The sequence below is a fragment of the Plecotus auritus genome (assembly GCF_963455305.1).
Source record: "Plecotus auritus genome assembly, chromosome: 3".
NCBI classification, from domain to species: domain Eukaryota; kingdom Metazoa; phylum Chordata; class Mammalia; order Chiroptera; family Vespertilionidae; genus Plecotus; species Plecotus auritus.
This window is the reverse complement of record NC_137772.1, coordinates 184,880,034-184,905,896: the sequence shown is the minus strand read 5'-3', so window position 1 is coordinate 184,905,896 and position 25,863 is coordinate 184,880,034. Positions and strand designations below refer to the sequence as shown.

The 25,863-nt window shown below is 39.3% G+C and overlaps 1 protein-coding gene across 2 annotated transcripts in view; it reads left to right on the top strand.

Annotated features, from left to right (window-relative positions):
* Window positions 1-4,077: 4,077 nt before the first annotated feature.
* Window positions 4,078-25,863, top strand: part of LRRK2 (leucine rich repeat kinase 2) — a 151,883-nt gene continuing 130,097 nt past the window's right edge. For both annotated transcript variants that reach the window (XM_080663052.1, XM_080663053.1), the window contains exons 1-6: window positions 4,078-4,396; window positions 4,662-4,747; window positions 9,423-9,532; window positions 17,030-17,118; window positions 22,769-22,903; window positions 25,243-25,377. In XM_080663052.1, coding sequence (XP_080519178.1) covers window positions 4,243-4,396; window positions 4,662-4,747; window positions 9,423-9,532; window positions 17,030-17,118; window positions 22,769-22,903; window positions 25,243-25,377 — 709 coding nt within the window. In that variant the 5' untranslated portion in view covers window positions 4,078-4,242. The remainder of the gene's footprint in view (window positions 4,397-4,661; window positions 4,748-9,422; window positions 9,533-17,029; window positions 17,119-22,768; window positions 22,904-25,242; window positions 25,378-25,863) is intronic.

Here is a 25,863-nt window from a genome sequence, read left to right as displayed (position 1 = left end):
TAACCTAAACTGTTTCAGATACCTTGAAGTACTTCCAGTTCTGTATACTCTGATTTGGCTTTGATTTTGAGGGTGTCCCATAACTGATCATGGAACACTTAAAGAATATATAAAATTCAAGACAGAGGAAATCAGGAGCAGTCTGGATGGCTCTCTTCCAAGAAGCCTTCTCCCAGAGAACATGGCAAATTTGGCATAGTTCCATGTGCCCGTGGACTCAAAGGCCCCCTTTCTTGCTCTCTATAATCCACATGACCAACAAGCTGAAGGGACAGGTGGTGTCTGAAATCTGCCTCCTGCTTGGTACACCCTGGCTCTGTCTGTCTGCAAGGAGGGGCACATTTTCTAATTCACAGGAAGACATCATCACGTACTTTTTCATCCTCTGGGAAATTGATAAACACTAGTAGAGACCCCTGAGTCAATGTCTGATTGGGCTGTTATAACCCTTTGTTTTTCTTCAATAATGTCTTGACTATTCTAGGCTCTCCACTCTTGCTGAAATCTACATAAATTATTATTATTATTATTATTTTTTGCTGAGGATTCCATTGGATTTTCATTATTTTGTATTATTTTATGAAGAACTGACTTTTTTTTGTATTTTATTTCATTAATTGATATGGCCTATTTATTTGCATCTTGTTAATACCTGTTAATATAGTTTAATAATTTCTTCATAAAAGATTTTGAAAATATTTTGTGGGATTGATTTCCAAGTTTTCTCTCTCTCATTGTTTTTATTGTATACACACATAAAATGACATTTTAGAACTGTTACTGATGTTTAGGTACACAAATTTTGTATATTGAACATACTGTATTCATACTGTATATGAACATACTTTTCTTATACTTATTGTCCATTCACAGCAAATTTCCTATTCAAAACTTTCACCCATTTTTCTCCTGGGGTATCTGTGGAGTATCTCCTCTACCCAGTGATTTGTAAGAACTTTTGAGAGATCAAGGTTACTTAATTTTTGCCATATGTATTGCAATCTTTTTCTTGTTCAGTTTTCCATTTGCTTTTGTTTCATTTATTTTTTTCTTTGACTGCAGAAAATTTAAATTTTTATGGAGTCACATATACTAATCTTCTGTGGTTTCTTTCTTAGCTGTTATGTTTCCTATGCCAAAATTAAATAACCACTAATCTACATTTTCTATTTAAAATTATTTTCATTTAATTTTCAATCCATCTGGAATTTGTTTGGGTATTTGCTATAATTAGCAATGTTCATTTTATTTTTTTTTTCTTCCCAGGAAATTAGCCAAGTGTTCTGGCACTATTTAATTCTCCACTGAACACTACCTGTATCATGAATTTGTCTCTGTATCCTTCCTTTTCAGTCTTGTTAATTACCTGAAGAATTAATGTCTTGTATTTTAGTCAATCAATTAAACATTTTTGAAAGCTAAGGGGATACTTTGACCTCAGACTGCAGTAGTGTGGGAGAGTGGTCCCAACAGAGAACTCGGGTTCCTACATTGCCTACTCCCAGTCGGGCTAAGAGAGAGTGGACAATACATAGACAATAGATGGATGAATGAATTGAGAAAAAGAGGGGACACCTTTTTACTTAGATTTAATTCTCTTTGGGAGGAAGCTACGTTTTGATTTTTTGCAAGATAATAATCCAGGAGACTGGGAAGGAGAAACTGACGCGGAGGAAGGTGTCATGAAAGGGAGAATTACTAGGATTGCTTGATTCGTTTGTCAGAAGTTGAAACATGTTCAGAAAACAGAAAGGAAAGGATATACTTCAAGTACGATAAAGATGAGAAGGCTGAAAGTTTTTTTTTGTGTCTAGTTTTCATTATGAAAAATTTTACACAGAGGAAACAGTACAGTAGCCCACATGAACCCATCCCTTTTCTTCAAACAATTATCAATTCAAAAGTTGGTTTTGTTTCATCTCCACTTCTTCCCATTTCCAGTGTGTAATCCCAGCACTGGATTACTTTGAAGCTAATCCTAAACATTCTAGCATTCCAATTAGAAATATTTTAGCATGCATCTGTAAAAGATAAAAAGTCTTTAGGACAACAAAACACATTAATGATATCCAGGTTGAATTTAAATTTGCACTCTTACCAACTGCCAGGGCTGACCAGCAGACTCTGAGCGATGGATGGCGGGATTACTCTGACACAGTGTTTGCTGTGAAAGAGAGGGCTAAGGGGCTGCCTGGATAAAGGAACCAGACATCCTCAATTGCCTGCCTCATTATGCTTTTATTGTAACAGCAATTTGAGATAAAGTTTATCTTTTAGACACAATCAGTAGGGTAAGTAATATTGAAAGGACACATGTGTCCTTTAAGCAAGGAAACATAAAGATTAAGCATAAGGATTCCAGTATACAGCCGGGGGTCTGCATGTGCACAGATTTGTTTGAAAAGTTCAAGGAATAATTAATTGATTGACTAAAATACAAGAATTTCCCTAAGTCAAATTCCGATAAATAGGGTATGCTGCCTTCAGCACTTTCCTTTTCTTGGAATGTCCTCCTTACAAACTTTCCAACCAAGTCTTGTGTGCTCCCCAACAACCAATCTTGCTCATTTTGGTTAAAATGGTAGAGTGCAAAGAACCTTCAGGTGGCCTTTAGGAGATGTACCTGGGGTTTAAGTCATGGCCCTCAACTTATCTGTGTGACTCCAAGGATGCTCTTCTATCACCTCTATATCTCCATTGCTTCATTAGTAAAAGATAAGTAGCTGTCTTATCCATTCCAGTATCGCCATCAGGATGAGGTAACAGAATTGAAAACAAATGTGAAATACTCAGCTTCCCAGTCCAATCCTCTATTTTGTAAATGACCCCCGGGACAAACCATCTGAAGGCAATAGATGCCTTGTTTAGCCCTGGTCTACAGTGTTTCTTTGTAGGTTTCTCACATTGCTTTCCTACTGTTTTTAACTTTAGGGTTCTAGCTGGGCGTACTCATAATTTTGAGTACCAAGAGAACAATGTTAATTTAGGTTTGCATCTATCACCTTTTCACTTCAGGTTACCCTGTGTTTCTCTTGTGCCCCAATGGTCAGGAATCTCCTGAGTGCAAACTCAAAATTTTATTTTATTTTATTTTATTTTTTTTTTTTTTTATTTAAAAATATATTTTATTGGTTTTTTTACAGAGAGGAAGGAAGAGGGATAGATAGAAACATCGATGAGAGAGAAACATCGATCAGCTGCCTCCTGCACACCTCCCACTGGGGATGTGCCCGCAACCAAGTTACATGCCCTTGACCAGAATCGAACCCGGGACCCTTCAGTCCGCAGGCTGACGCTCTATCCACTGAGCCAAACCGGTTTTGGCGAAACTCAAAATTTTAAAAGTTATTTTTAGTGGCGTTTTAGCTAACAGAGCTTCAAATAACTATCAGGGAAAACATTTTATTTTTAATTTCTTCCCTTACAAAGGGCTACAGCGACCATAGAAAAGTATTTATTCAGATGGCTTGCAAAATTAATTAATTTTTTTTTTTTTTGCAAAAATCTCTCTCCATCCTTGAGGGGAAATTACTCATCTTCCTACAGGGGGAACTCTAAAGAGAATGTTTTCCAAAAAGGGGCCAACTGGGCGGTGTCCTCTTTTCCCAACGCCCAGATTTCTATTCTTAGATCTGAAGATAGGAGGCAGCTTTCATTTTTCCTCTTCCTAATTCCCAGACCTTTGGCGGGGCTGAGGGAGCCCAGGCTGGCGGGGTGGAGCGGGTGGCCGGCCCAGTGGCAGACCCCGCACCTCTTCTGGCCGCTGCCCAGGCTCCAGGCCTGGGGACTCGGCGGGCCGGGTCCGCTGAGTCCGTTTCTTGCGCGATTCCAGGCCGCGCTGCGCCCCTGCCACTGGGATTCGGTCCGCCTTGGCCCGCGAGGGGATCACGGTCAGGGTCATCCAGGCCGGGGCCCCGCTCAAGCCGTGTCTGTGCTGCTCGCCACGGTTCCGCTGGGCGCCCAGCCTCAGCGAGACTCTCGCAGGCCACTGAGCTCCGTCTTGGGGCCTGGGTGGGGGAGGAGGAAGCAGGAGGAGGAGGCTCAGGGAGGGCAGGGCGAGCTGGGTGGGGAGTCGCCGCCCTCCGCATAAACAGGCGGGCGTGGGTGCGCATGGGGCGTGCGGGGCGCTCGGGCTGCGGGCAGTGAGCTGTGCTCGCCCCGGAGCGGTGGCCTGGGAGCAGCGGCCCGGGGAGCAGCCGGCCTTGGCGCAGGAGGGGAGGCCTGCTGGGAGCAGGGTCCATCATGGCCAGTGGCAGCTGTCAGGGGTGCGAGGAGGAGGACGAGGAAACTTTGAAGAAGTTGATAGTCAGGCTGAACAATCTCCAGGAAGGAAAGCAGATAGAGACGCTGGTCCAAATTCTGGAGGATATGCAGGTGTTCACCTACGCTGACCACGGTAATCATTTGCAACTGTTCCTTGGTCTCCCACTCCCTCCCAACCCCCGCTCCTCTTTTGCAAACTTTCTCCTCCGCTCTTTGCGCAAACCTGGACTCTTGGGAAACCACGAACTCCACTCCTTAGCGCAGAAAGCAGCTGAGAATCCTAGGAAGGGCTTGCGGTGACTCCTTTTGCTTTCTTCCCACTTTTCAGACTGAAAAGGGTGCCACTGTGAATGGTGACTTTGCTGTTTTTTAATTGCCCCCACCCCCTTCTTTTCCAGCCGCCAAGTTATTTCAAGGCAAAAATGTCCACGTGCCTCTGTTGATCGTCTTGGACTCCTATGTGAGAGTGGCGTGTGTGCAGCAGGTAAAGTTTTCATGTTACCCATTTCTCCTTCTCTTTGGAAATGGATGTTTTCCTGTCAACGTTGCATACCTAGAGCTATGAGTCATTTCTGAGATTTGCCTTGATAAACCCTGACTGTGATTTTAAGATGGAGAAGGATTGTCAAATCATTATCAAAAGTTAACGGTGTTAAAGGACTCCCTAACTGTGCTCCCTAACTGTCTTGAAGAAGTAACTTTATACAGTTGACTGACAATATGGGTGGTGGGGGAATGTGAATAATAAATGGTTGAGGTTTAGTTCTGTTATTGGCTATCTGAGTTCATCAGTATTTTAAGTAAAAGTTATCCCAACAATCTTTCCAGTGTACAGCAGGCTCCAGATGACAGCATTGTGAATAATTTGTGAAAACAGTAATAAAATTAATAATAAATTAATAAAATGAGGTAACTCACAAATTTTCATAGGGTTAAGCTTTTTTAAATTTCAAGACAGATTTCTGTCTTTAGTTGTAGTATATTTTGTAGTATCCAAGCAAAGCCATGGTTTATGATTCCTCTATAAGCTCAGATTTGTACTTTTCAACTGTTAAACATAAAAACGAATGTAGAAGTGAAACTTAGCATGTGCACCATTGGAAAGCCAGAAATTTGCTAGATCTATTAGATATATTTTTTAACAAAAGGAGCCCTTAGGAGATAATTAAGGATGATAACCAGTCAAAACAAATACCTCCTAACATGTTAACTTCCTTTGTAAATTTAGAGATTTAGAGAACTGAAATCAGTGTTGTCATTTGCATTTAAGGTCCTGAGGTAAAGAGAATTGAACTTTGAACTCTTGGTGCAGTCATAATACCTACTTGTGAGGCTAGACACCTGTAAGAATTATCTGGATGTCTAAATCTCTAGCTCCTGCCTATCTCTGTATGCAGCTAGTCTCATCTAGGTGAACACATACCTAGCTTCTTTTATATAAGGGCATTTATATCTGGGATAAATGGCTTTTTTGTTTTTCTTCAACTGAAATATTTACCATCTGACTATTGATGTTCAGGCTGTCAGCTAATAAACTATGAAAAGATGGAGGCATGATAAAGACACTGTTCTTTTTAGCATCCAGTATCTGAATTTCGTCCATGAAATATGAGTCATTTTTTAGCTCTGGCCCTTTGAGCTTTCCACCCACATCATCCCCTCTTACTTGCCTGTTCTTTGGTGTTCAAAAGTCCTTGTCCGGCACTCTCCATTCCTTGAATTCTGTGCTTGGTAGAGCCACCTCTGTTGGGTGCCACTCAGAACCATTGGACCCTGGCTGGGCTGGGCTTTGGTCCGCAGAATCCAGAGGAGGCAGTGCTAGACTTGAGAACCAAGGGGAGCCTGGGACAAACCCACCACCTACTTTTTTATTTTAGGAACTGCCTAAGCAGTGACAGAGCCAGGACTCAAGTCTTCACACACGTAAGAATATCTTCCCATCAGACAGCCCACTAGCTGTCTGAATTCACAAGCTTTTCATGCAAGTAAAAATCACAGTCATTTGGTGCAGATATTGTGGCCACGCTAGACACAATGACATTATCAATTTTAATTATCATCAGTCTTATCAAAGGACTGCAGAAAGGGGGTCTCTCACTGATATTTTAATACTCCACTTAAAAGGAAGTGTTTTTTTTCTTTGCATCTTTTTATATTACTTTTGCAACTAATATAGATATCCTTTCATGCTTTGTATGTTGAATTAGCTGGAAGTGCTGAATGAAAAGCTCTTAATGTTGAATTAAAGGAGTTCAGGTAAATTACTCTTCATAATAAAATATTAAAGTTTGTTTCAAAAATTCATTTAACATGATAGTTCAGATTCTGAATTTTTATTTTCAAGGTCTTTTCATATTTTATTCATGCACCTTAACAAATGACAGTCGTTAGGGAATTGGACGTTAGGCTAGCTGTCCTAATTACTTTTCTTTTTCTGCCAGTCATCTGATCATTCTCTATGCTCCTCAATTTTACATTACTTGTCTTTATCCACCCAGTTTCAACCTTTGAGATAAGGGAATAAAATTAATGAAGGGGCCTAAAATTTTCTTTAATCCCCTACACTCTTTCCCACTGTGCATTAATTAGACCTTTGAGTTTATAGACTAATTATAATAAAGTGGAACTCCCAATCTGACCTATATATATAAAAGCCTAAGCAACCGTCCAACCATTTGACTGATAGCTATGATGTGCACTGACCACCAGGGGGCAGACGCTCAATGCAGGAGCTGCTGAGCTGCGGTGACTTGGCAGCTGCGGTTCTTGGGTGACCCACTGGGAATCAGAGAGGAGGGAGCCTGATTCCGAGGTGCATCACCCGAGAACCACCCTCTTGCAATCCAGGACCCCTCGGGGGATGTCAGAGAGCTGGTTTCGGCCTGATCCCCGCAGGCCAGGCCGAGGGACCCCACTGCTGTACGAATCCCTGCACCAAGCCTCTAGTTGTATTATAACTGTATAGGATGGAAATCTTCTCTCTTTGAAAGATATGCTTTTAATTGAACAGATTAATAGATCATTTGCTACCCATGTTTTAGGGCCAGCAATTCTATTTATTTTATTTTATTTTAATTAATTAATTTATTTTTAATTTCTTTATTGATTACGGTGTTACATATGTGTCCTTATTTTTATTTATTTCAGAGAGGAAGGGAGAGGGGGAGAGAAATAGAAACATCAATGATGAGTGAGAATCATTGACTGGCTGTCTCCTGCATGCCTCCTACTGGGGATTGAGCCTGCAAACTGGGCATGTGCCCTTAACCAGAATTGAACCCTGGACCCTTCAGTCTGCAGGCCGACGCTCTATCCACTGAGCTGAACCAGCTAAGGCCAGCAATTCCTTTTAATCACAGCAGCCTCATTGCCTCAATCTTTTTGCAAAGCAATTTCTGATGCTCCTGCTTCACCAACCAAAACAAAACAGGTTTTCTCCTTGAGGAAGCCATGCAGCTACAGAAATGAATATAGCATCCTATGTGATTAATGATTTATTTTCCACTGGAAGCTGTTTCAAATATTATTAAATACTTGGGGGAAAAGTCTCAATGTATTTTATGAAAGCACAAAAATAGCCGGTTTCTATGACAGCTGCATTGTCAATGTCTGTTCAGCTTATATGGAGGAGGGTGTCTTACTTAAGTATAGGAAAAATAGCTGTCAGAAATTGCTGTCTTTTTGAGTAATTTGCAAGTATGTAAAAGGAAGTAATGATGGAGTAATGCAATTCATGCTTAATCCAGAAAAGATTCAGAAATGATATGGTAAAGAGATCTTGTGTAATTATTTTTATCTTGTGAAATACCCCTTATTCCTGTAAACAAGAATGTTGTGCCATTATTCCTTATTAGATGCACAGAAATGTCTCATCCTTGTCATTCAACTCTCTGCATTCCTCAATTCCACTTATGCATCCAGTCTTAGAATGAAGATATATCTAAAAAGTATGGATGGACCTGGAGAGCATTATGCTCAGTGAAATAAGCCAGTCAGAGAAAGACAAGTGCCATTATTTCATATCACTCATATGTGGAATCTAATGAATAAAATTAACAAGCAAAATAGAGACTGACTCATAGATAGAGAGCAGGCCAACAGCTGTTGGAGGGGTGGGGTTAAGGAGCTGGAGGAGTGGAGGGATTGAGCAAAAAAGAAAAAAGAGAAAAAAAACGCATGGACACAGACAACAGTGTAGTGATTGCCGGGAGTCGGGGCTTGGGGGAGGTGGAGGAATGTGTAAGGGGGATAAATGGTGATGGATAGAGACCTGGCTTGGGGTGGTGAACACACACATACAGTGTATAGATGACGTGCTGTAGAATTGTGCACGTGAAACCTGTATAATTTTGTTAACCAGTGTCACCCGAATACATTCAATAAAAAGGAAAACAACTCCCCCCCCAAATAAAAATAAAAACAAAAAAATGCATCAGTAAGATAGTATTTCATTTGGAAATATGAAAGAGCCTAGGGACACTTTTGATGTCTATACATCATCAGCTCATTTTCAGATGTTCTAAAGAAATCTAGAGGGTTCCCTGGACAGATTCTACCTCCTCTCTATCTTATATTGTCTTTCTCTTTTTTTCTGGAACAGATGTTATATTGTCATCAAACTATGATGCTGCTTCTCTAGGTCCATTACCTGGGATGCAGTTTTTCCTGATAACTCACACTTTGCCATAAAAATCTTCGACTTCCCCTAATCCTCCATTCCAAGCCACTTCATTTTTTCCTATTATTTAAATCCTAAATATTTAGAAGAAATTCTGTCAGGTAGATATGACTTAAATGATACTGAGGCCTGAGTATAGCCTTTCTTGCACTTCATAATCTTGCTATGCCCTTGAGAACAATTTTTTGTGTTTTACTCTTTTTAATATTTAGACAACAGGCACGTCCATTTCCTTTGTCATTCAGAAAGATGTTGTAATATTTTTTTGTGTGACCTTCTGGTATGATTTTTGGAACAAGATGTATTGTCAGTACATCACTTGCTTTTCTTAGGAAGCACGTTAGATTATCATTTTGTTTAAAAATAACTATTTAAAAGTAAACTAGTCACCTGTCCTAAGAATGAAGATATTCATGTTTGACTGAAAATGTTCCATGAGCATGTTTTAAGAAATGTGACCATTTGGCTTTCTTGCTTTCAGGTGGGTTGGTCACTGCTATGCAAATTAATAGAAATCTGTCCAGATACAATGCAAAGCTTAACGGGACCCCAGGATATTGGATGCGATTGGGAAGTCCTTGGTGTTCACCAGTAAGTATGACAGATGTGTCAAAAAACTGTATTAAATATTTCTCTATACATATGACTACCCTTTTCTTGATACGTTATATTTGTAATCCAAGTCAATCTAGTAAAATTATGTAAAATACAAGGATATTTTTTTTTCTTGGATCAATGATTTACTTTTTTGGGGGTTAACCCTTACCTGAGGATATTTTTCCCATTGATTTTTTTTTAGAGAGAGTGGAAAGGAGAAAGGGAGGGAGGGAGAGAGACATGGATGTGAGAGGAACACATTGATTGGTTGCCTCCCACCCATGCCCCAGTGGGGGCTGGGGATTGAACCTGCAACCCAGGTATGTGCCCTTGACCAGGAATCGAATCCAAGATCCTTCAGTGGGGCTGATGCTCTAACCACTGGGACACTGGCCAGGGCATTAATGATTTACATTTATAGAGAGCTTTCAGTTCAGAAGTATATTATCTAATTGAATAAGAAAACTAATATTTGAGGTAAAATGTCAGGCGATATTATTTTAATAATAATGCAATACAGTTGTACAATTGGTTAAGTTGTAGATTTTTGATGACTACTTACGAATTCAAACCAAGAGACATTTTTTTACTTTTAAATTATAGAACTGATACAAACCACTAGTTTTTAAAAAAGGGAAATAAAAAGTTAGATGCTTGAACAGTAATTTAGAAGTTTATGCTTTACTGTCTTTAAGAAGTACATTTATGTATGTACATACATATATATTTAATGAGCTTAAACCGCAGCTTTCAAAATGAAAAGAAGAAATTACCTTTCAGCACATCTGCAGCCTATCTTGATAGCTGTTTTACAAGCTATGTTACTGCCGTTTGCATCATAATTGCTTTGTAGATGAAACCACTTATTTAGCCATAATTAGTTAAGAAAAAATGTTCCAAAGGAAAATCTGTTTCTAGGAAAATTTTTTTCGATAACTTTGTTTTGTGACATTTAAAAACTATGTCTGGTCATTAACTTTTGTGTTCTTTGTTCTTAATGGGACTTTCCTTTAGCACAGAGAAGTGAATACATATTGTTCCCAATGGCATTTTGCTTGTGAAAAATGTAACATATGCAAAAGGAAATTTTACATCTTTGGGTTGTTTATTGGGATCATTTATAGCTGCAAATTTAGACAAGTAAGAGCTATTTGTTCACTCATTCATTCAGTCACTCATTCACTCGTTTGATCATTCATTCATTTACCCTTCATTCATCAATTGTTTATTACACACCTTCTTTAGGCAAGAAGTGTGAAGAAGATAGACACTGCTCTCTACAGTGGAGCATATTAGATTATTCCCAACAAAAGTTTATTGTAAAACATTTTTCCCTATATTCAAGGACCTCCCCCCCCCCCCCCCCCCCCCCGCCCATCCCCGTCAAAGGCTTACAGCATTGAGCAAGAAATCCCTTGGAAGGTGAAGTTTCTGAAAGGGGGAGGTAGGGGTAGCATGGATAGGAGGAGAATCCACAGTGTTGAAGGATGGGGTCACACACCTCCTCACCTCACCTACGGGAGACCATGTAACAAGTTTCTTGGATCTAAATGATGCTATGGATGCTACCTAACAATGGAAAGCCAAGCAAGACTGTGTTGGAATAGACCAAAGATTGTATATTTTATTTTATTTTATTTTATTTATTTATTTTTTTACGGGTTTTATTTTTTTAATTTATTATATATATATTATTGTTTAAAATATTACATATATTAGTACATATATCTCCTTTTTTTTCCCCATTGACCTTCCCCCAGTCTCCCATACCCCCTGTCACATGCCCTCATTCCCCCCCACCCCCCAGTGTCTTGTGTCCATTGGTGTGCTTATATGCATGCATATAAGTCCTTTGGTTGATCTATCTCCCCCCCTCCCCAACACTCCCCAGCCTTCCCGCTGTAATTTGACAGTCTCTTCGGTGCTTTACTGCCTCTGTATCTATCTTTTTATTCATCAGGTTATAATGTTCTTTATTTTCCATAAATGATTGAGATCATGTGGTATTTTTCTTTCATTGCCTGGCTTATTTCACTTAACATAATGCTCTCCAGGCCCATCCATGCTGCTGCAAATGGTAGGAATTCCTTCTTTTTTATAGCAGTGTAGTATTACATTGTGTAGATGTACCATAGTTTTCTAATCCACTCATCTGCTGATGGGCATTTAGGCTGTTTCCAAATCTTAGCTATGGTGAATTGTGCTTCTATGAATATAGGGGTGCATATATCCTTTCTGGTTGGTGTTTCTAGTTTCTTGGGATATAATCCTAGAAGTGGGATTACTGGGTCAAATGGGAGCTCCATTTTTAGTTTTTTTGAGGAAACTCCACACTGTTCTCCACAGTGGCTGCACAAGTCTGCATTCCCACCAGAAGTGCACGAGGGTTCCTTTTTCTCTGCATCCTCGCCAGCCCTTGTAGTTTGTTGATTTGTTGATGGTTGTCATTCTGACAGGTGTGAGATGGTACCACATTGTCGTTTTGATTTGCATCTCTCAGATAATTAGTGACTTTGAGCATGTTTTCATATGTCTCTTGGCCTTCCTTCTATCTTGTTTCGAAAAGATTCTATTTAGGTCCTTTGCCCATTTTTTTTTTTGGATCATTTATCTTCCTTTTATTAAGTTGTATAAGTTCCCTGTAGATGTTGGAGATTAAACCTTTATCAGTGATAACATTGCAAATATGTTCTCCCATACAGTGGGCTTTCTTGTTGTTTTGTTGATGGTTTCTTTTGCTGTGCAAAAGCTTTTTATTTTGATGTAGTCCCATTTGTTTATTATCTCTTTAGCTTCCATTGCCCTAGGAGCGGTATCGGTGAAGAAATTGTTTTGGCATATGTCTGAGATTTCTCTGCCTGTGGATTCCTCTAGTATTTTTATGGTTTCCCATCTTACGTTTAAGTCCTGTATCCATTTTGAGTTAATTTTTGTGTATGGAGTAAGTTGGTGGTCTAGTTTCATTTTTTTGCATGTATCTGTCAAATTTTACCAACACCATTTGTTGAAGAGACTGTCTTGACTCCATTGTATGTTCATGCCTCCATTGTCAAATATTAATTGAGCATAGTGGTTTGGGTCGATATCTGGATTCTCTATTCTATTCCATTGGTCTGTATGTCTGTTCTTGTGCCAGTACCAGGCTGTTTTGAGAACAGTGGCTTTGTAGTACAGCTTGAAATCTGATATTGAGATCCCACCTACTTTGTCCTTCTTTCTCAGAATTGCTGTGGCTATTCGGGGTCTTTTGTATTCCAGATGAATTGTTGGAAAGTTCTTTCTAGGTCTGTGAAATATGCCATTGGTATTTTAATGGGGAGTGCATTGAATCTATAGATTGCTTTGGGTAGTATGGACATTTTAATGAGGTTGATTCTCCCAATCCATGAACATGGTATGTTCTTCCATCTGTTTACATCTTCCTCTATCTCTTTTTTCAGTGTCCTGTAGTTTTCCACGTATAGGTCTTTTACCTCCTTAGTTAAGTTTATTCCTAGGTATTTTAATTTTTTTGGTGTGACGGTAAATGGGGTTGCTTTTTTAGTCTCTCTTTCTGTAAGTTCACTATTGGTGTATAGAAATTCCATAGATTTCTTGGTGTTAATTTTATATCCTGCTACATTGCCGAATTCATTTATTAAGTCTATTAGTTTTTTGATGGAGTCTTTCGGGTTTTTTATGTACAATATGTCATCTGCAAATAAGGACAGCTTTACTTCTTCTTTTCCAATTTGGATGCCTTTTATTTCTTCTTCTTGTCTAATTGCAATGGCTAATACTTCCAGTACTATGTTGAACAGGAGTGGTGAGAGTGGGCATCCTGTCTTGTTCCTGTTCTTAGGGGAAATGGTTTTAGTTTTTGCCCATTGAGTATGATGTTAGCTGTGGGTTTATCATATATGGCTTTTATTATGTTGAGGTATGATCCTTCTATTCCCACCTTGTTGGGAGTTTTTATCAAGAAAGGGTGTTGGATTTTGTCAAATGCTTTTTCTGCATCAATTGATATGACTATGTGATTTTTATCTCTCAATTTGTTTATGTGATGTATCACGTTTATTGATTTGCGGATATTGTACCATCTTGCATTACTGGGATAAATCCTACTTGGTCATTGTGTATGATCTTTCTGATGTACTGCTGGATCTGACTTGCTAGAATTTTGTTGATGATTTTGGCATCTATGTTCATGAGGGATATTGGCCTGTAATTCTCTTTCATTGTGTTGTTTTTATCTGGTTTTGGTATTAGGGTGATGCTGGCTTCATAGAATGAGCTTGGAAGTGTTCCTTCCTCTTGAATTTTTTGGAATAGTCTGAGGAGGATAGGTTTTAGTTCTTCCTTGAATGTTTGGTAAAACTCCCCTGTGAAGCCATCTGGCCCCAGGCTTTTGTTTGCTGGAAGCTTTTTGATGACTGCTTCAATTTCTTCCATAGTTATTGGTCTATTGAGATGTTTAGATTCTTCGTGATTGCATTTTGGAAGGTTATATTTTTCTAGGAATATGTCCATTTCCTGCAGGTTGTCCAGTTTGTTGGAATAGAGTTGTTCATAATATTTTTTAACAATCCTTTGTATTTCTGTGGGGTCTGTTGTTATTTCTCCTCTTTCATTTCTGATTTTGTTTATTTGGGTCCTCTCTCTTTGCATCTTGGTGAACCTGGCTAGAGGTTCATCAATCTTGTTTATGCTTTCAAAGAACCAGCTCTTGGTTTTGTTGATCTTTTGTATTGTTTTTTTTGGTCTCTGATCTTTATTATTTTCTTCCTTCTGCTTACACTGGGCTTTTCTTGTTGCTCTCTTTCTAATTCTTTGAGTTGTAGGGTTAGGTAATCTGTTACCATTGTTTCTTGTTTTTTTTCAGTAGGCTTGTAGAGCTATGAACTTCCCTCTCAAGACTGCTTTCGCTGTGTCCCAAAGATTTTGGATTGTTGTGTTTTCATTCTCATTTGTTGCCATGATGTTTTTTATTTCTTTTTTGATCTCTCTGGTAACCCAGTCATCGTTTAATAGCATGCTGTTTAGTCTCCATGTGTTTGATTTTTTTGGATTCTTTTTATTGTAATTGATTTCCAGTTTTATGCTACTGTGATCTGAGAAGATGCTTGATATGATTTCTATCTTTTTGAGTTTGAAGAGACTTTGCCTATGACCCAACATATGGTCTATCTTTGAAAATGACCCATGTGCACTTGAGAAGAATGTATATTCTGTGGCTTTCGGTTGAAATATTCTAAAGATGTCAATTAATTCCATCTGGTCTAATGAGTCATTTAGGATTGATGTTTCTTTGCTGATTTTTGTTTAGAGGATTTGTCCAATGGTGATAGTGGGGTATTAAAGTTTCCTACTGTGATTGTATTGCTGTCAATCTCTCCCTTGATATCCTCCAGGAGTTTTTTTTATGTATTTGGATGCTCCTGTATTGGGTGCGTATATGTTTACCAGAGTTATTTCTTCTTGTTGGATTGCTCCCTTTAGTATTATAAAGTGGCCTTCCTTATCTCTTGTTATGTCCTTCACTTTGAGATCTAATTTGTCAGATATAAGTATTGCTACCCCAGCTTTTTTTTCATTTCCATTCGCCTGAAAAACCTTTTCCATCCCTTCACCCTCATCTATTTGTGTCTTTTTTTCTGAGGTGGGTTTCTTGTAGACAGCAGATAATATGGGTCATGTTTTCTTATCCAATCCATTACCCTATGTCTTTTGATTGGGGCATTTAATTCATTTATATTTAAAGTTATTATTGATAGGTGCATATTTGTCGCCATTTTTATTCTTTACCCCTGTGTTCTTTCTTCGCTTCCTATTTCTTTTTTTTTACAGCAGACCCTTTAGCCTTTCTTGCATTGCTGGTTTGGTGGTAATAAATTCCCTTAGTCCTTTATTGACTGTGAAGCTCCTGATTTCCCCTTCAATTTTGATTGATAGCCTTGCTGGATACAGTATTCTTGGATTCAGACCCTTCCTTTGTATGACTTTGTATATTTCATTCCATTCCCTTCTGGCCTGATGAGTTTCTGTTGAGAAATCAGTCACTAGTCTGATGGGGGTTCCTTTGTAGGTAACTTTCTGTCTCTCTCTTGTTGCTTTTAAGATTCTTACTTTGTTGTTGGTGTTTGCCAATTTAATTATAATGTGCCTTGGTGTCGGTCTTTTGGGGTTCATTTTGCTTGGGACTCTGTGAGCTTCTTGGATTTGTGTGGGTTTTTCCTTCCCTATATCAGGGAAGTTTTCTGTCATTATTTCTTCAAATAGGTTTTCTATTCCTTGCTCAGTTTGCTCCCCTTCTGGAACCCCAATTATGTGGATGTTGTTTTGTTTCGTGTTGTCCCAAAGTTCCCTTAGGCTCTCCTCCTGTTTTTATTTTTATTTTTTCTAGAAGTTGCTCTACTTGTGTATTTTTTTCTATCTTGTCTTCTAGCTCACTGATGCATTCCTCTGCTTCTTCTAGTCTACTCTCTGGGAGGGAACCCAGCAGCAGTGGGGGCTGCCCGGTCAGGGGAACTCTGTCCAGCAGTCCCCCACCATCTCCTGGAGTATAGCTGTCCCTCAACTCACCAAAAAACACTCCCTGTGTGACCCTCAGCTGTTCTTTCTATCTGCTCCAGGACAAGGCTTGGGAGATGTCTGTCTATTCTGCCGCCATTTTTTCCTCCCTAAGATTGCGTATTTTAGAATTGATAACTCAGAGACTCAAATTTAATAAATACTTACTGAATACTACTGATATCCTAGGTTCACTTTCTATTGTAAAATATTATCAATTTCTTTTTCAAAAATAGAACTTTTAGCCGAAACCGGTTTGGCTCAGTGGATAGAGCGTCGGCCTGAGGACTGAAGGGTCCCGGGTTCGATTCCGGTCAAGGGCATGTACCTTGGTTGCGGGCACATCCCCAGTGGGGGGTGTGCAGGAGGCAACTGATCGATGTTTCTCTCTCATCGATGTTTCTAACTCTCTATCCCTCTCTCTTCCTCTCTGTAAAATATCAATAAAATATATTTAAAAAAAATAGAACTTTTAAATTATAGACCTAATATAAACCATTAGTTTTTTTGAATATCGATAATTTAGATATTTAAATGATTCTTAATTTATATACACAAACTAATATCTTTAGAACATTTCTCTATATTTTATGACATCAATATGCATTACATGTATTTCATAACTTTATATCATGTAAAATGGGCTTGATCTCGATGCATATAAATCTTCATATTTTACATATAGAAAATCATTAATAATTAAATTTGAATATTTTGAGGAAGAAGTTATAACTTCTATATTGAGACTTAGAATGATTCCCTGTTGAATTGTCATAAGCCTTGCTCAGATTTATAGGAAGAAAAAAATACATGAACTTCAATATAGGGAATGAAATACAATGAGATGAATAAAATATAGGTGACTAAAAACAATAGCTAAAAAAAGCAAACACCTGGGTATTATATTTCACTGATCTCAATTTCTCTTTTTAATTACAGACTGATTATTAAAATGCTTACAGTTCATAATGCCAGTATAAATCTGTCAATGGTTGGACTGAAGGCCTTAGATCTCCTTCTAACTTCAGGTAATATATACACATATATTTTTAATGTTGACTCATTTAACTAATATTTTAAACCATTTGCTGTGTTTTAATGTTTTAAAGTACAATAACATAATATAACCTAGATATTGATGATCCTCAAATTCTTTGTTTTCATTTTTCTTTCCTTATCTCTTTTCTCTAACCTTTTCTATCAAATCCCACATATTATCTTGGCTTTACATATTACCTTATATAGAACTACATCCCAATTTATATATCTAGCCTTAGCTTGACTCTTAAGATCTGGTCCCACATCTCATATTCCCATTAGCTTGTTGTCCAAACATATCCTTGTCATTATTATATCTTTCTTCATTGTATCTTTAGTATATTTTATATAATACAATATAATATAATATAATATAATCTATAATAATAAAAGCATAATATACTAATTAGACTAGACGTCCTTCCGGATGACCTTCTGCATGAAGCCAGGGATGCAAGGGAAGCCTCGATCCTGGGTGCCTGCTGGAGGCCAGAGGGAAGCCAAGTTCCCAGGTGCCAGAGGGAAGCCAAGGTCCCGGGTGTCAGAGAGAAGCCAGTGTTGGCAGCAGGGGAAGGAAGGCCTACTCTTGCATGAATTTCATGCATTGGGCCTCTAGTATAATATAATATAATACTAGTAGCCATGCGCACGAATCCGTGCACCAGTAGATTTCTGCGGGGCCTGGCTGCTCCGCACCCACTGCCCAGAGGTTCTCCACGGCCCAGAGGCCCATCCGCGCCCCGGCCTGGCCAGATGCCCATCTGCGGCCGGGTGTGGAACGCTTGCCTCATTGCCGGGGAGACGATGCAAGCATCCCCTATCCCCCCACGCTGCTCTGTGCCCACTACCCAGAAGCCCTCAGCGGCCCCCCCCTCCTCCCCCCGGGACTGGGGGACTCTGGTGGGGCTGAGATGACTGGATGCCGCCATCTTGTGGCTATGGGTGCCACCATCTTTGCGACGGAGTGATGGTTAATTTGCATATCACCCTTTTATTAGATAGGATAGGATGATATAATTTTATTTTTATCTCTTAAAAGAGAATGTGCCTCTGACACCGAGGTCATGTTTTCTTATTTCGCATTTTATGGTATTTTCTTTATCTATAAATCCTTAATCTAATATTTTAGTAGCTTTTCTACAGTAAAAATTAGTTCTTAATTTTTTGTCTCTCACAAGAAAAATGTGTTAGAAACATCTTTATGTGTGCATTATCAGCCTTATTGAGATATAGTAATTCACAGACCATACAATTTACTTATTTAAAATGTACAATTCAGTAGTTTTTCGTATATCCACAGAGTTGTGCAGCTATCACCACGATCAGTTTTAGAACATTTTTATTATCCCCAAAAGAAACCATGTACTCTTTGATACTCCTTATTCTCTCATACTTCCCTAGCCCTAGGCAACCACTAATCTACTTTCAGTTCCTATAGACATGCCTATTCTGGACTTTTCCTACTAATGAAACCAGACAGTATGTGGTCTCTAATTTAGCATGTTTTCAAGGTTCATCCATTTTGTAGCATATATCAGCATTTTATATCTTTTTATTGCTGAATAATGTTTTCTTGTAGAGATATACCTACCACATTTTGTTTATCATTCATCAGATGATGGATATTTGAGTTGTTTCTACTTTTTGGCTATTATTATTAATGCTGCTATTATTTGTGTATAAGTTTTCATTTAGATGTGTGTTTTTCTTTCTCTTGGGTATTGATGGGTCATATGATGACTCTGTTTTACCCCTTGAGGAACTGCCAGACTGTCTTTCATAGTGGTTCTAATTTCTCTATGTCTTTGTCAATACTTGTATTTTTTCTTTATTATTATAACTACTTGAGGCCCGGTGCACGAAATTTGTGCACTGGGAGGGGGGGGGGTGTCCCTCAGCCCAGCCTGCACCCTCTCCAATCTGGGACTGCTGGCTTCCAACCGTTCGCCTGCCTGCCTGCCTGATTGCCCCTAACCGCTTCTGCCTGCCAGCCTGATCACCCCCTAACCACTCCCTTGCCAACCTGATCGATGCCTAACTGCTCCCCTGCTGGCCCGGTTGCCCCAACTGCCCTCCCCTGCCAACCTGGTTGCCCCCAACTGCCCTCCCCTGCAGGCCTGGTCGCTCCCAACTGCTCTCCCCTGCTGGCGCCGTCACTTCTAACTGCCCTCCCTTGCCAACCTGGTCGCCCCTAACTCCCCTCCCCTGCTAGCCCAGTTGCCCCCAACTGCCCTCCCCTACAGGCCTGGTTGCCCCCAACTGCCCTCCCTTGCCATCCTGGTCGTCCCTAAATGCCCTCCCTTGCCAGCCTGGTTGCCCCCAACTGCCCTCCCCTGCCAGCCCGGTCGCCCACAACTGCCCTCCCCTGCCAGCCTGGTCATCCCCAACTGCCCTCCCTTGCAGGCCTGTTCTACCCCAACTGCTCTCCCCTGCAGGCCTGGTCCCCCCCAACTGCTCTCCCCTGCAGGCCTGGTCCCCCCCAACTGCCCTCCCTTGCAGGACTGGTTCCCCCCAACTGTCCTCTCCTGCAGGCCTGGTCACCTCCAACTGCCCTCCCCTGCAGGCCTGGTCACCCCCAACTGCCCTCCCCTGCAGGCCTGGTTGCCCCCAACTGCCCTCCCCTACAGGCCTGGTCCCCCCCAACTGCCCTCCTCTGCCAGCCCGGTCACCCTAACTGCCCTCCCCTACAGGCCTGATCACCCCCAACTGCCTTCCCTTGCAGGCCTGGTCCCTCCCAACTTCCTTCCCCTGCTGACCTGATTGCCCACAACTGCCCTCCCCTGCCAGCCATCTTGTGGCAGCCATCTTGTGTCCACATCAGGGCGGCCATCTTGTGTGTTGGAGTGATGGTCAATTTGCATATTACCTCTTTATTATATAGGGTAATATAATATAATGTAATATAATATATATTATAATATAATAATATAATATATTTTAAAAATATGACATAATAGTAATACTTAAAAAATATATAGCATTACTTCTTGAGTGCTTGATAGATGCCACGCTTCACTTATAAAATTTCAAAACATACTCCTGAACACATCTCTGGAGACAGGTACTTTATCTCAGTTTTCTAGGAAAAGAACACTGAAGCACCGAGAGGTTGCCTCATCCCATAAGTAACAGAATTAGGGTGTGGTTCCACGTGTCAGGTTCTTTCACTGAGGAAACTTCTGTCTGGATCAGAAAACAAAGACTCGATATTTTGAAATAGTTGTGCTCATTGCTGCGATGGACGCCTGCTCTGATAGGAGATTCTGAGAAGAAAGGCTGCGTACAGGAAAGCAAATCAGGAAGGGTAGGGAGGCATTTCCTTCCTAGTGGTGGAGGCTGCTTTAGGTCAAGAGAACAGCTAGGGCAGAGTTGAGAGGTCTGTGAGAATAGCACCACAGGGGCTGGACCTGTGGGTGGGACTCCCTTAGTCATGAGGACCCAAAAGGAGAGAGAGAAAGAAACAAAGGAGGTAAAGATCAGAGTACGAGGGAAGAGGGAGAGGAAAGGCCAGAATGTACTCACCACTTCACCACAACCTTTTATTAAAATGTGTAATGGAACCTTCTAACGAATCTCAGCCATGATTTACTTTAAACTCATCCTCGGGATCTTCTTTTTTTTCTTTTTTTGAGGGGAGAGTGATCATTCTCTTTTGGCAATGAACAGGAAGCTGCTGAAGGTTTATGAATTTAAAAAAATCTACCAACACTAGACTATATAGCAGTGTGCCAACAGTTAGGAAATTTGCCATGTGTTTTGAAAAGACTAGTCAATTTAATTTCTTCCACATAACTTTCATAATTTTGCCCTGTTAGGCAAGTTTTTAATGTGTTTTAAAGTTTATTCCATATACTTATTAAAGGTTAATTTATGAATCATTTTTATTGTTTGGCTTATTAGTGAGTTGATTTAATAGTTAATGGGCACTTCCTTTGTGCTGGAGAACTACAAGAGAGATAAGGCAGAATTCCTACAACATAGAAATATTGGACAGCTCAGCACCACTGTCCAGTATTACATTTTGAAATGAAGGAAATGTTGAATATCTGTATTTTGTGATATCATGGCTAGTAGCCATACGTGGTAGCTGTTGAACATCTAGAATGTGAGAAACTGAATTTTAATTTTATTTAATTTTAATTAATTTAGAGTTGAAAAAGCTAGATGTGCTTAGTGGGTACTGAACGGACAGCACAGGCAGAGACATCAAGGGTATTTAAATAAGCAATTTCAATTTAGTAAGAAAAGTCCTACAACATGGATATGAAGAAAACCAGCCTAGGCATACAGAGAAGAGAGCAGCTAAACTCATTTGTAGCAGTTAAGACCACGGACAGGCACAAGTTTAATCCAGCCCTTCCTCTTATTAGTTGCTGGACCTTGGGAAAAGTCACTCGGCTGATTTACCTCTCAAGATTCTTCAGTTTTCTTCTCTCTCAAATGGGGATTGCACCTACCTTGTGGGGCTCTGGTGGGTTTACACATGGTAGCAGGAAGTGCTTCAACCGTATCTAACATGCTGTATACTATACAGGGTTTGCTACTACTAAACCACTTTCATTCCAGGACTACTGCTTTTATTGACAGAATAGGTAGGTATTGTTGGTGTTATTTCTTGAATTATGGTAGGAGCATGTTGGTGGTGGGAAAGGGCAAGGAGTCAGTGCAAGTGAAGAGGGATATAAAAGAAAATGTTTAGTGATCAGTGAGGAGTTTAGCATGTTTGGAGTCAGCAATGCATGGAGAGACATGGGGCTTATGAAATAAAGCAGCCAGTTTGTGAAGAGTCTTGTTTATCAGACTGAAGGGTATGATAAGGCCTTCGACAGTTTCAGCAAGAAGTTTACTTGAATACCCTCCCTTTGAAAAGGTAAGATAGTTATTTAAAGGGCCACTATGCATGAAATAATTGAATTATTAGTTCCTGGTTCTGTAGGTTTATACTTGAAGCTCTATATGTCTATTTCTATTTCTGTTTCAAAATATCACATGACATAAGGGGAAGTACCAGGGGATATTAAAATCTTATTCAGTAGAAAGTATTAGAAATATCATTCAAGGAATAAATTAAGTAGAAATTTGGGCGAAGCCCAGCAATTAAGCAATTGTGTTTGCATTCCAGGCGAGAGATGATGAGGTCCTGAACACAATAGGCATGGAGGGCCCTATCATAAGGAATTTTCAAGATATTTAGGAGATAGATTCAAAGGACTTGGTAATGAGTTGATTCTTTGGTTGGGCAGAGAGTGTGAAGGGAATGTGAAGAAGGAAGATGACCCGGTGGTTTCTCTCTTGGGTAACTGTTGGGTGATGGTATCATTGATGATGATAGGGAACAGGAGTAGCCTATGTCTGGGATATTTGAATAGTGTTGTCTAAGAGGCAGATAGAAATATGTTTCAGGAATTGAAGGCAAGATGTCTTGGCTACAGGTATTGACTGGGAATAGCATAGTAAAGTGTACTAGAAATTGATTTATTTAGAGAGATGGTAGAGCTTGGTAGGTCTAACATCTGGGGTAATTTTGTGGTTTATCAAAAATAAAAAGCCCACAAACCATTTGTAGTCCTCATGTTAAAATTAACACATTAAATGTTAAAGCAGCTGTTTACTTGGGACATATTGTTCTCTTCATTCTAGGTAAAATCACTTTGCTGATATTGGATGAAGAAAGCGATATTTTCTTATTAATTTTTGATGCCATGAAAACGTTTTCAGCCAATGACGAGGTCCAGAAACTTGGATGCAAAGCTTTACATGTGCTATTTGAGAGAGGTATTTTAAAATGCCAAATTCTTTATTTTTATATAAGAAATTTATATAAGAAAAAGGTTTATAATGGGAAAAGTAGAATATAATTATGATACCAAGAAGATATGTACTATTTATTAAGAAGTAAGAGTTGTCAGTCTTGGATAAGTAATGGGGTTCATTCAGAAATATTGCTTGCTTTTGTGGAATGAATTTTATTTATGGGTTGTAAATTATGTAATCATAGTACACTTTCTTCCATTGCTTAACAAGACATAAGGTTCACTTTGCAAACCAAATGTGTAGGTGTTAAGAAAGAAAAAATAAAACTGAAGACAAGCATAGGTTAAATTTGGGTTTATGACATTGAGTCATCACCAGAGATTTTAAAAATTGGTAACAGCTCTGCATTACAGACTCAGGAAGTTTACAAAGTGCCCCTTAGGAAAAAGTCCAATATGTTTCTTATCAGATGGCACTGAGATTGATAACAGAGATTACCATGTAATTTTAGAGTTGGTCCTTTCACTGGCTGGATGGGGAAATAGATCAGGTGAAATGAGCAACCTGCCTGAGGGCACACAGCTAGCTGCCACCATTGCAGTTCAATTTACCACTATATTTTGAGAGCAGCGTTTGCATCATTATGAGAGCTGACTGTGCTGGGAGTTTAGGATGAGAATAATTTATGTGAGCCCTGTGTCCTTATCAGTTTACCACTCTAGCGTCTGGCAGCTCCAGGAATAGGATAGATCACCTTATACTGCTGAATTCCATCTCATTCCGGAAGGACTTTAAATAGCGTATATGTATTTATATACACTAGAGAAAAAAATGATGAGGAAATGGGTGAAGGGAAAATGATATGAAAATGGTAGGTTAAATTTACTACCTACCTCAGGTCCTGCGCATTTGCAAAGTATTGGACCAGAAATTTGGCTCTTTGCTTCCTCTCTGGCAAAGGAAAGAGGTAAACATCATTGGTTACAAATTTACTTGAGATAAAAGGAAACCCATTTATGGGGACAGGCAATGGGTCTCATGAGAGACCTGAGAAATCCTCCCAAAAGTTTCCTTGGATGAGATGATAAAGCACACACAATATGCAAGGGATACAAAATGTATTTCAGTGAAAGACACTCGGTCAAGAGTCAGAACAGCATGGGCCTGCAAGATGATCATGCTTGGGGAGAAGAATTTGCTGTGAGTAATGAATGGAAGAACTGCATGTCTTTTGGGTTATCTTCTATAAATGTTTTATCTTGCAACGAGGCTCTTGCTAAGAATTGGGCAAAGTACCGCTTGAGGTTTTATTGTCGTATAGGGCCTGCAATCTTCTGTGTTAGGGGAATATTCTTCTTCATGGAAGAAGGGCTAACATCACACTCTCACCAGCATGTGGGACCCATCCATGACATACGGAGAGGCACCAGGGAATGTCAAGATCTTATTCAGTAGAAAGTTCGACAGTGCTGACAGTATTATGTGGTCAATGTAGAGTAGGAAAATTGCCAGATTTTCCAAGGAGTATCTCCAGGACTTAGTGGCACCTGGAAAGTTACTTTCCACAATTTGAAAGTATGCTGTGGAAGCTGCTCCACAAAATGAAAGGTTCATGATACTTCTTACTTATTAGAAGAACCGAATTTCACATTATATTATATGGGCTATTGGTAAAAAGTTGAAAAACAAAAAGTAACACTGATCATAAAGAGTGCTGCATTTTCTAACATTTTTGTCAGTGCTTTGCTCAGTCTGGATAAATCAGATTTTTGTACATGTGTTTGAAGTTCCCACCCAATAAAGCGTCTCTAAATGGAACTCATTGGCTTGATCAAGAGACTTTCATTATGAAAGTTAATGATAATTTTTGATCGCTGATGAAATCAAGACCATTAAGACACAGTGTTCGAAAGTCTAATTACTTGTCATTTGCTGAAGTTCATTCCTCTTGAACTGATAGATTTAGCTGAGCTATCCTTCAACAGTTACAGTTAACCACTCCCTTTTCAGTATTGTGGTATGTTTACTTCCCATAGGTTATCTTTATTAGTCATTGGTTAGGATTCTCCCAAATTCCCCAAATAAACTGTAAATAATTTTGTTTTTCTGAGAACTGATGACTAACACTTTACATTTCAAATTACAGAGAAACTAATATAGGTCAAAACAAAATTATTTTAATCTCAATAGCTCTTTCCCCACTATAAAATTTTAGGAAGGGCTTTTTGCTGATATATATAAACGTATATCTATTGTATTTATTGTGTCTCATACAACTATCATGAATATTATATGTTTGAGTAATTAAAAATTTCATGTCATCTTTAAGCTTTTTCAATATTTTGCCTTTCATTTTTCAGTTTCAGAGGAGCAACTGACTGAATTTGTCGAGAATAAAGATTATATGACATTGCTAACTGCATTAAAAAACTTTAAAGATGAGGAGGAAATTGTGCTATATGTACTGTGCTGTTTACATTCCCTAGCAAGTCCTTGTAAGTAGCCTATATACATGATTTCTTTTTTTGTGTGTGAACAATTATAATATTCTCCTTCCTGAGTGTGTTTTAAAAATATTTTTATTATATAGAAACTTATGGATGTTGAACCCATGCATTTATTTATGCTATTTCATTGGTTTTTATTTATTGAGATTGGAGCTGGCTCTGGGCTTGATATAGGGAAAACTGTAATAGAAAATATAAATATATTTCTTGCCTTTTTGGAGCCCATAGTACTATGGGAGATATAGATAAGTACATAGGTGACTGCAATGAATTATAAGGCAAGAGTTGGCTGAAGTACCTTGGATTAGGAGAACAAACAGAGCATGAGGCATGATCTCTCAACAGAGACTTGAATGATGAGAAGAGCTTTTTTTGTGTGTAGGGAGGTGTGAGGGGAAGTGGAGGTGTAGGCAAAGAGGGAGGGGGCGTGATAAGTGTAAAGATGCCGGAGCAAGAGAGAGCACAGTGCATTTA